The sequence below is a fragment of the Protopterus annectens genome, chromosome 3.part1 (genome assembly GCF_019279795.1).
Source record: "Protopterus annectens isolate FY-2018-M chromosome 3.part1, PAN1.0, whole genome shotgun sequence".
NCBI lineage: Eukaryota > Metazoa > Chordata > Ceratodontiformes > Protopteridae > Protopterus > Protopterus annectens.
The window spans coordinates 852,406,656-852,418,975 of NC_056732.1; the positions used below are offsets into that span (position 1 = coordinate 852,406,656).

Here is a 12,320-nt window from a genome sequence, read left to right on the forward strand (position 1 = left end):
TTCACAGCAATGATTGAAAAGGTGCGAAGAGGAGATGTCATAGGAGTTGTGGGAAGTCCAGGAAAAACCAGAGTTGGAGAACTTAGCATCATGGCCAAAGAAATAACCCTGTTGTCACCCTGTCTGCATATGCTACCACACCTCCACTATGGACTCAAAGATCAGGTGAGCATACAAGTCTGCAGTGTACATGAGATTTATTCCATGTGAAAACTAAAGGAAGACTGAGTGTTAGATTTTCACAGATGGTTATGCAATACATAGTCTCATTCATGGATGTTAATTAAATACTGGAATTAACTGTTGGAAATAATTGTTGTAGTCAAATTCCCGATATATCTATAATCTCTAAATGCAAGAGCAGTGCCTGGATATCTGTCACCTAATTCTATAACTCTGCTTGGGAATACTATATAATCAACATGCCCCCTGGCCAGTTCATGGGGTCATACTAAGCTTGCAGTCTAGGAGACCACCGTGAGTCATGTCCAATTTCTCAAAGCATTCTCTGGCTAACTGAGCTGCTCAGAGTCACACAGTACACAACAGGAGGCTGAAGGGCTCATACTGTGGACTACAGGGAGCACCTAATAAATACCTCCTAGCCTTAATCCTCTGCACCAACTACCACCCATGCAAAAGTAAGCCAGGAGTACTGTCTTGTTAAGTGAGCTGCTCAAAGTCACACAAAAGTTAAATGAAGGTGGAAGGAATCAAACTCTGTATCCAGGAGACATGTCATTAACAGCTCAGAGCTCTAGTCCTTTGTGCTGCCAGTTGTGTCCACATAGGTATATATCTACACCTATGAATGTGAGTACGTTCTGTGTAAATGTTCCGGAAAGGTCTGCCCTAAGGAACATCATATCCTGATGGGATAATATTCAAAGTAACCAAACAAAAGGCACAAGGGATTCTGAGGAAGACTTCAAACCACAAAGAAGAATCCCAAACCAGATAAAGCTCAGACCACCACAGAAAGTACATATTACCAAAGGTGGAAATAATCTACAGGTCCTTACCAGACTTCTTTCTCTGTTCTCATCTTCCAAAACTTATAAATAAGCCTATAAAAACTAAAATAATAAGAAAAATTAAGAAAACAATGCTTAAAGAGGGAACATACAATAAAGCAATCAGACTGCAGGAAAAAAGTGTAAAAATTAAAAATCAAATACAATAAACTAGTTTTACAAAGTACAGGTATGTTCATAGGGTCATACATACTTACTAGGCTATTTATCTATGAGGATCTTACGAAGCCTAGCATTGCATTCTCATGGCAGTTTTTAGCCCTTATATTTTGCATACAAATAACCCAACGTGGACAGAAAACGGATATGTTAGGTCATTTACTTGCTGACCCTATCCATAAGAGACATGGGTATTAAAATGGAGGTGAATTTGAGGTTCCACATCTATTCATCTGAATTATGTCTTGGTGATGGTAGAATGTTGCTCAAGGCTAGGTTGATACCTGCATATTGTCTAAGCTCTATCATGTCTCTCTTCATATACTCAAGGGAGGTGCATCTCAAGTCATTTACACCCACATGCATTACGTGTGTGTCATATTTGTACTTGTGTGCATGCATAATGTGGCAAATCCTGGCACTTTATAGGCAACTGACTATGACCTTCCCCTTGGAAAGCCTAGTAAGTAGTTCATTGGTGTGTTTCACTATGGAGTCACCTATGAAGAGGCTATTGGAATGCATGGAGGTTTACCTTATGGGCTTTTGAATGGAGTCACTGTGACTCTTAAATGTATGTTTCATGGGAGGTGCTGACTGTGTTGTGTGTTTACAAGGTTGCTGAGGGTACTTGTTTCTTTGGTTACATTTAGAAGATCTTTGGGGTTTAGGTAGGTTACTTTTCAGAGCCTTAGCACATGTAGGTGTATGTGTTTGGTCTGAGCTGTTTGTGATTTTTTAGTGTGGTGCTGTGTGGCAATGACAACCTGCATGTTATTTGTTATGCCTTTGTGTGAGAGCTTTACCTCCAAGAACATTACATAACTACAGCTCTCACACATTGTATCAGTTTGTTTAAGTAGAAGAAGAGAGCTGTCAGTAAGCAAGAGATAATTGCTACATTGTCTAAAGATGCCCATTTTAACCAAGCTGGCTACAGAGATGGTCGAAAAGTGCAAATCCATAATGTGGGTTGGAAGGGGGGGTACTGCCTGTGAGGTTTATAGTTGATTAATGGAGGTGCTGTCAGCCTGATTATAAGGATAGTGCTGGTCTCAACACAGCTGCATGCAGTTAGGAATCAATGATCATTTCTTCTTTCTCTCACCAGAAGCAAAGGATCCCAAGCTGCTTCCAGAGAAGTAGTATTAACCTAGATACAGTAATAAAAATAAAAAAGCAAGCCACCAAGACAGTATTTGCGTGAAACACTAGTTTATTTAACACTAAACACTGCCTTGTTGGCTCACTTTTTTATTTTTATTACTGTTTACATGTTTTTGAGCCATTTGGCTTGTTTTTTGTTATATAGTATTAACCTAGATGTTGTTGGGTTCGGTACACTTGCTGTAGTCTTCTCTTGGTACATACCCTGGATAGAATCTTCAGCAGCTGGATGCAACAGAAAGCTAAGCTGACCAAAGGCCCTGAAGAGGTTCTCACCAAAACTGCAACCAGACTGTGAAGTCCCATCCACACTGCCCAATCAGAGGCCAGCAGGAATCAATGCCCCCTCTGCTCCCTCCCTCATCAAGAACAAAGCAGTCATACTAATACAAAGATAGCTCCTAAGAAGCAATTTTTCAGAGTTTTCAGTGACTGGTAATCTCTAAGAAGGCTAAAAAATAATGTCTCTCTGGTCTTTCTCTCACTAGAAGTGCAGCTGAAGCACTAATTCTTTGAAGATGGCTCCTGGATTAGTATACTATACTATACAGTATACTAACCTCAAAAAAGGGCATAGCAAAATTAATTTAAAATGGGTGGCGAATGCCGAACACATTCTGGCTAGGCTTATAAATGCCCTAGGGCAGATAGCCTAGTATGAACCTATGAACCTATAATCACTTTGGCTCATATGTTTAGGGTTCCTATTAGATGACCAAAGATGCATTATATCGAATGTGTCTTGGTCGAACTTAAAACAATGAAAAGGCAAAACAGCAAAATGCCTTTTAAGCGAATTCTTTCCCAGGGAAAGAATTTGCATGGCCGCTTCCATTACTTTGCCATTTTCGGCACTGTAGTGCAATCTCGGAGTTGGTATATTTAAATTTAAGTAGGGGGTGTGCCCCCCACATTGGGGGTTGTGGTGGGCGAAGCACCCCCCACTTTTTGTATTATTTAAATTTTTCTTTTCTTTTTTTTTTTTTTTTTTTGGAACAGCGATTTTTTTTTCCCTTGGAAAAAAATTACTGCTCTGAGCTTTCGAGATTGTAAGCTTTCGCTTACATGGGTTCGATTATTCATCGTTCGCTTTTTTAAGCGCTCAGTGATATAATATAGACCCTATGTTTATAGGTACTAGGCTATTGGTCTATAAGGATCTTTAGAAGCCTAACTATACAATCCCATGAGGTTTTTAGCCCTTATAGTTTACATACGAATAGCTCAGAGTCAAGCAGAAAATGTATGTGTTGACTCTGTCTCTTTGGAACGAGGGTGGTAAATGAAGGGTGAATTTGCTATTACCCACATTTGCCAGACTATATTTAAATATTGTAAGAGAAGTACTTTGCTTTATGTGGAGAGGAAAATTATCCCAAAGAAGTGGTATTCTCTGTGATATACATTTATCCTTCCAACATGTTCTATTATATTGCAAAAGGTTTAGATCTCTTGGGTGTTTATGCCCCCATTGAACTAGTGAATGTGAAGCAGGTTTGACATGACAGGAGCTGTTAAATCTCTGTACGTAAGGCAGAGATCACCCCTTAGAAGCCTGCATTACACTGAAAAGGGAGATAAGGCTTTGAGACAATCTGCACAGTTTTTATAAGTTAGGCCCTTGATTCTGTAGTAAGAAGGTGATGTTGGCATTCAAACTGTGTCATGTTTAAACAAGTACATACTAAAGGAAGCATTATATTCAGTGACTGGCCTGATGAGTTTGCAATACAGTGAAAAGATCACATTCTTGGAAGTGGACGCTACCCTCTTAATAATATGCTGTAAAATGAAAAAGGACGTTTTACAATAGTGGAGACATGGTCATTGAAGAACAGTTTGTTGTCTACATAGCTTCCCAGGTGTCTAACTGCTGGATCAGTTTTCAAGGGTTTGTTGTCAACGTGATAGTTACAAGGGACTTCTTGCTTATCAAAGGATGCTATAATATATTTCTTGACTCATCCTGAGATGCAGTTCCTAGGCTCTCCAGTCACTGGTAGTCTAGTTCAAGATGTTAAAGATTTTAAAAGTAAGACGGAAAAAAGTCTAAGGGTTGGGCCTTCCCAGTTCGATGTTCCAGTGCCCAGTAGAATGAGCTGATGAGATGAAACTGGGAGAAGCTTCCAAAGTCAGATTTACAGTAGGGGTGGGCAGCTTAAAAGCCACCAAGTTTAAAAGCATAATAAGGATGCAGCTAAATACCCTTAATAAGAAATCCTACTTCTCAGCTCCTCCCATTAATGAGTTATATTTAATTCCTTTTCAATCGGTGAATAGAAAAAGATTTTTTTCTAAATAATCCTAGCCAAGAACTTTTAAACCTCCAAGAAAATAACTTAAGGTAAAACAAATAAAATAAAGCAAAATGTAATATAATTAAATGAAGAATTCCAATCCAAAATTCATTGCATTCAGATACCAGCAGTAGTCTCATAACAATGATGGGTACTTACGTATTATTGCAACCAGATTTTCAACAGCCAAACCATTTGCTTAACGATCTTGAAATATTGTAATTAATGATGGAGAAATGCAGTATAAAGTGTGTCCTTATAGCACAATATTTTCTTTTTTGTAGCAGTGATAAAAAAAATGTAGAAAACATACTTAGAGGGACTGCACATCACTTGTTGTGTAATATTGACTAGAAAACATCTACCATGAATCCTAGCCTGCCCAGAAAAAAGACCGTTTTCAATCAAAATTGACTGCAATTGCAGAAAATGTCCCACCATATACTAACACAAAACCACACAGTGCACAATGTACATTATTACAGCAGTAATAAAATCAATCATTGGTGTACTACAATTTGTGCTTTTCTGAACACACCCCTTCACAAAGCCAAAAAAGCACTACTCCCAACTTTCTGTACTAAAATCAACCATGGAATCAGATGTCAACATCATCCACCCACATAATGTATAATCATTAACAATGCAGTGGTTCTTTGTACATTGATTAAAACCTAGGTTACAAATAAAACATTTACCAAAACAAATTGCCCGCCTCTGTGTTTTCCTTCTGGTAACGATTCCTTGTACACCATGAAAGTATTCCTACCGACACTATGAAACCAGCCGTGATAAATGAAGCGTGCATCTGTAATGCACGCAAAACAGGAAGAGGATTTTTTCAATTGTTCCTGTTCCCGAAAGTAATGCAAACTTTTTGGCCAGTACTAAGGACTATGATTAGCACTTTGAAGAGTTTCAGGCACTGGTCTGTCTGCAGGTATGGACATTCCGCAACAGCAGAAATCTGGTTGCGATAATACATAAGTACCCAATGAAGTGCAACAACAAAATATTAACAAATATGAAAAGAGTTTAAAATATTCAGAAAACCTGCATCAGAAAAAAAAAAAAACAACAGTGGGCCAGATTCCAAAAGAGCTTCTTGCAGTGTTAGTCTACTATGATTCAGAAAGACTTGCTCTCAGTGTAAGTGACTTACTTCAGTGTTAGGCCTATCTAAAAATGGGCTTACACCGGGTGGGAGGGGCACATTCCAAACGACCTGCTCTCAGCCTTCTGTTAGTGTAAGTAGTGACTTACACTGGCAGCAAGTCTTTTGGAACCAGGCACACTCATATGTAACTATATTAACGCAGACTGAAAGTGAAAGGTAACTTAGTAACCCAATATCAATGTACACCTACTAAAGTTGTATACCTGCACCTAAGAAAAGTACAGTTGTGTAAGTCTTGCTTATCTGTAGCAGTAGATATTCATAGAACATACTACCTTACTGGCATGTGGGTAGTATTGCCCTGCTACCCTCCCTCTGGCAGTCTGTTAAATCTCAGAGTCATCCCACTACCTGTCTGTGGGTGTGAAGGACCAATAACCTGGCAGGACCAGGACTGCCTTTCAAACCTACAGACAAGACCTCTTCAGTTTTCTAGGGTCCAGCAGGAAAAGCAGATGAAAATGCTAACCTGTTGAACACCTACTGTTTCAGACCAAAAGCCACACACACACACACACACACACACACACACACACACACACACACACACACACACACACACACACACACACAAACAACAAAAAGTTTTCTGAACAAAACTCAGAAGCAACTCCAACACCAAACTATATACATCCAAAAATGGTGTGGTGGGGGGGTGCTGACAGTAAGGCAGTGCATTCTATGAACATTTACTGTTGCAGGTAAATAGGACTTATGCAACTGTACTACAAGTACATTCACAAAGTTTACCCAACCTGGGAGAAGGAATGATAAGGGTCTAGGAGCCCTGGTAGAACGGTCCTCACGAAGCCTAATATGGATTTAGAAAAAGGCATCCAGCTTGTAGTGCTTCATGCAGGTATGGACAGAGGACCAAGTTGCTGCCTCTAGAATACTTCTAGAGTCCACTCCTTTCCAATATGAAGAGGAAAATTCCCTGGTTGAATGTGCCTTTACCTTGTCTGGATTCACCTACAATACCAGAGGACAGTCAACATGCAAAGGTTTGCTTAGAGACAGGTTGACCTTTCTTTGCCTCAGAGAAGGAAATACTATGCCTTTCTGCCTTCCTAACGGTTGTTTTTTTCTGTCAAGGTAGTACCTGAGCTGCTGTCAATCATCCAAGGTATGAAATATCCTCTCTCCCTTATTCTTAGGTTCTGGAAAGAATACAGGGAGATTAACAGACTGATTGAGAGAGAACTCTGAGACCACTTTTGGCATGAAAGAAGGATTAGTGCGTAACACAGCACTATTCCTGTGGAAAATCAGGTAAGGTTGTCTGACACCTCCTTGAGAGCTTGCAGCTCAGAAACTCACCTTGCAGATGTCAGAGCAATAAGCAAAACAGTTTTTCACATTATGAACTTGAGATCAGATTGCATTGCCAACTTGAAAGATATCTTCCCTGTAACAACGTTGAACACAGAGGAAACGCAGTGCAGTCTCCGAAAACAAGCTTTTATTGTAAATATGATAAAATGTCCAGACAGAAAATAAGAAAGTAACAAATTGTAGAACACAATGAGTTGAGCACTTTCACCTACTTAATGTAGGCTTCCTCAGAACTATGCTCCTACATTTCTGTTGTGTTTAAATAACTTATTTGGCGCCATTTTCAGTATGCAGCCCTTAAAGTTGTATTACTCAATTGTATTAAATGAAATTAAAAAACAAAATTGAAAAACTATAATTGTCAAAATCTTCATTATAAAATATGTTGAACTGTAAAAATATAAAATATATAAAATATATTGTGCTTAAAAATACAAAGATCGAAAGCTTCATATAATACCTTAAAGATGTTTCTTAAAAATTGTTTGTGTGTAGTCGCATATTATTGCATCAATGCTAACCCATCACTTAGTTTATAAGTCTAATATCACTAATTTTTCTGCTGTAGTCATCACATTTTTGTGTGTTGTAAATTCATTACATTTTCCTAGCTAATAACTATTCTGTAACATTATCTTCTGGATGCTCTTTGAACTAATATGGGTTTTAAAGATATGTTGTCATTCAAACCCGGTGCGGTTGATGCATCCGTGTATAATTGTCACCACACCTCCTTATAACTTAACATTTCCTTCATACTGCCTCCTCTTGGATTGTATTTGATTTGTTCCAATATTGCAAATTTAAATTTGTGTTCCTCACCGTATTTTTCTATGTGTCTATATAAGGCATTGTTGTCTTTCTTTCTTAAACTGTACATATGGTCGTAAATTCTCTTTTCGAAAGCTCTCTCAGTTTTACCTATGTAGTATCCACTACATGTTATACATTTAGCCATATATATAACAAAATTGGTGCTACAGTTCCCCTTCTTGAACTTAATTTTAGTTTTGTTGATATTCTCCAATACTAACTCACAAATCTCCATAATATCCCCACACTGGTTACAATGGCCACATTTAATTGTTGCATTTTCCCCAGTATACCTAGTCTGGCTCTGATCTCCTGATGTTCCTTTTTCCATTAACTTCTTCAAATTATATCCCATTTTGTATACAAATAGTGGTTTCTCTCCTACACATTTGACTAAACTGTCATCCACTATGAATATTTTCCAAAATGTTTCCATAATCTTCTTAATCTGATGTACATAGAGTGTATATTCTAAGACACATTTGTACTCACTGAGTGAGTGAACTTTAAAAATTCACTACTTGAATTAATGAAAGTAATGAATTTGTTTAATTCTTCCATACTATCCTTCCATAAGATGTAGATGTCATCTAAAAATCTAGTGTAATGTATTACATATTTAAACAGAATGTTAGGAAATAAAGCAGTCTCTTCCCAATTTAGCATAACTAAATTGGCATAAATAGGTGCACTAGCTGATCCCATTGCTACGCCTTTGCATTGCTGGTAGTATTCTCCTTCATAGTATATATAGTTATGTTCCAGAACTAATGACATGCAGTCCATTATTAAACATACATGATCCCAATCTATGTTTGTGTGTTTCCTTATGCTATCACAAAACATTTCTAATCCCAACTGTTTGGGAATGCATGACTATAAGTCGATGACATCTATAGTTACGTAAATAAGATCACTACATTCCACTTGTGTAGGGAAGTTAGTCAAAAAATCTCAAGAATCTTTTATCAAATGTGGGATGTGGTTGTACATGTTTTTTAGCCAGGTGTCTACGGCTACTCCTAGGAGTACAAATGGTATAGCCTACTTGGATACATTTATATCACATGACAGCAAGGGATTTAAGTCAGCGATATTTCGAAAGTACACTTTTTCCAACAATTATTTACAATATACTAGCAACCATCCTAAAAAATTATTATACAATATATACAAAGGACAATGCATAAGGGTTGCCCAGATGACTTCAAGGCTACAGGAAATGATAAAGGAAATGGATTATGTTACAGAATTATTTGAAGAAAGGAAATATGACCAATTGATGATGAGGGATGTGAAGCAATATGTCATTGAACAATGGGGAAGAAAATACATCCCACTGTTGGGAAGTTACGAACAAATCAATGGACCACATACAGTCGTAGACACACTCAATAGCACAGTTAGATACCAACGTGCATGTGTCTTAGAATATACACCCTATGTACATCAGATTAAGAAGATTATGGAAACATTTTGGAAAATATTCATAGTGGATGACAGTTTAGTCAAATGTGTAGGAGAGAAACCACTATTTGTATACAAAATGGGATATAATTTGAAGAAGTTATTGGAAAAAGGAACAACAGGAGATCAGAGCCAGACTAGGGATACTGGGGCAAATGCAACAATTAAATGTGGCCATTGTAACCAGTGTGGGGATATTATGGAGATTCGTGAGTTAGTATTGGAGAATATCAACAAAACTAAAATTAAGTTCAAGAAGGGGAACTGTAGCACCAGTTTTGTTATATATATGGCTAAATGTATAACATGCAGTGGATACTACATAGGAAAAACTGAGAGAGCTTTCAAAAAGAGAATTTACGACCATATGTACAGTTTAAGAAAGAAGGACAACAACAATGCCTTATATAGACACATAGAAAAATATGGTGAGGAACACAAATTTAAATTTGCAATATTGGAACAAATCAAATACAATCCAAGGGGAGGCAGTATGAAGGAAATGTTAAGTTATAAGGAGGTGTGGTGGCAATTATATACGGATGCATCAACCGCACCGGGCTTGAATGACAACATATCTTTAAAACCCTTATTAGTTCAAAGAGCATCCAGAAGATAATGTTACAGAATAGTTATTAGCTAGGAAAATGTAATGAATTTACAACACACAAAAATGTGATGACTACAGCAGAAAAATTAGTGATATTAGACTTATAAACTAAGTGATGGGTTAGCATTGATGCAATAATATGCGACTACACACAAACAATTTTTAAGAAACATCTTTAAGGTATTATATGAAGCTTTCGATCTTTGTATTTTTAAGCACAATATATTTTATATATTTTATATTTTTACAGTTCAACATATTTTATAATGAAGATTTTGACAATTATAGTTTTTCAATTTTGTTTTTTAATTTCATTTAATACAATTGAGTAATACAACTTTAAGGGCTGCATACTGAAAATGGCGCCAAATAAGTTATTTAAACACAACAGAAATGTAGGAGCACAGTTCTGAGGAAGCCTACATTAAGTAGGTGAAAGCGCTCAACTCATTGTGTTCTACAATTTGTTACTTTCTTATTTTCTGTCTGAACATTTTATCATATTTACAATAAAAGCTTGTTTTCGGAGACTGCACTGCGTTTCCTCTGTGTTCAACGTTGTTACAGGGAAGATAGCGCAGTAGTAGAACTCAACGTTTATTTTGATTCTGCAACTTGAAAGATAGTAAGTTCAGTTTTTCAGGAATATCGTTAAGATCCCATGAAGGAGGAATTTGCTTGCAAGGTAGACCACATATGCAAAACTCCTTTCCTAAACTGTTTTACCAAAAGACAAGAAGAAAGCAGGGGTCCATAGGCAGACAAGCAGAAATTGCCGCTAAATGCATCTTAATGAACACATACGATAAGCCATCCTGAAGTAGGTCACATGAATATTTCAAGACCAGAAAGATATTAAACTCAATGGGCCCTCTGTTTAGGCAAAACATATAAAACCTTATCCATTTATAAACATAAGATTCTCTAGTAGCAGGTTTTGTGACCTCATTAATATCTGCAGCAAATCCTCATGATACAATGCTTAAACAGGGTCAAGATTAAATCATCCAGGCTATCAGCTGATGTTTCTCCAAACTGGCATGCACCAGTTGCCCCTGGGACTGTGTGAGCACATCCAGAGTGTGAGGAAGTCTGTGGTAATTGCCCAGGGTCAATATCATTAAAAGAGAGAACCAAGACTGCCTCTGCCAGTAGGAGATCACCACAGTGATCTTGGGCTTTTCTTTCCAAACCTTCAGAAGTACCTTGTGAATCAGTAAAAGGGTGAAAACACATACAGAAGCATTCCTGTCCAAAGAAACAAGAATACATATGTCCTCCTAGCATGGCTGCAAGACTATTTGGAACAGAATTTCCCCAAAGTGGCTTGCACTTGCATCCCCATTGACACAGTTCCCCAAGTGAAGTCAGACAGATCTGTCTGGACAGATCGCACTGGTACAGAAGTAGAGAAAAAAAGTCCTGGATAGATATTCAGCTGACATCTCCACGACTGTAACCCTCATTTGATGAAGGGCAGCACCAGCAACTGGGGTTCCAGGGAATGAAGGTGCTGGGTCCAACAATTTCTGACATACCACTGAATGTTTCTTATGTGACGTTGGGCCAGTGGTATTTTGAGAATCATGGATGCCATCAGTCCAGAATTTTGGAAATCTCTTACAACATTGTCTGCTAAGACAGGATCTCATCCTCTGGAAGAAAGGCCATGAACTTGTGGGAGTTGAGTAAACATCCCAGAAAGACATGTCTTTATGAGGGTGTCAGACACAAATCCTGGAGGTATACCTTGAACCCTAGCTGGGAGAGGAAGGTCGAGCACCTTCTCTAGTGAATCCAAACACCTGGATGCATACTCTGCACAGATCAGCAAGTCATCCAAGTAAGGAAAAATGTGGATGCCCAAAGTCCAACACTGGGCCACTACTGGCTCAAGGTATTTTGTAAACACTTGAGGTGCAATGGATAGCACAAAGGGCAATACATAAAAACTGATTGTATGAACCAGACGCAACAAATTTCAGAAATTTCCTGAAGTCATATGCATTGGGGATATGAATATATACATCCTTCAAGTCCAGGGTCACCATGAAGTAGTGGTCTGTCAACAGAGGAAGTACTGTTAGCAGGGTGAGCATCTTGCACTTGGGGACCTTCACAAATATATTTAGAAAGGAAAGGTCCAACACCGGTCTCCACAACAGCTGTTTTTGGGGACCAGGAAAATTCTGGAGTAGAAACTCTCATTCTTTTTGAAAGAGGGACCAGTTCTATGACCCATGAGTCCAGAATTTTCCAGA

At 38.0% G+C, this 12,320-nt stretch overlaps 1 protein-coding gene across 1 annotated transcript in view; it reads left to right on the forward strand.

Moving 5' to 3' along the window:
- LOC122798301 (lysine--tRNA ligase-like) overlaps positions 1 to 12,320 on the forward strand; it is a 394,521-nt gene that overhangs the window by 150,308 nt on the left and 231,893 nt on the right. Inside the window, exon 5 of the mRNA XM_044067128.1 lies at positions 1 to 165. This exon is cut by the window's left edge and continues 22 nt beyond it. Within this exon, the coding sequence (XP_043923063.1) occupies positions 1 to 165 (165 nt within the window). The remainder of the gene's footprint in view (positions 166 to 12,320) is intronic.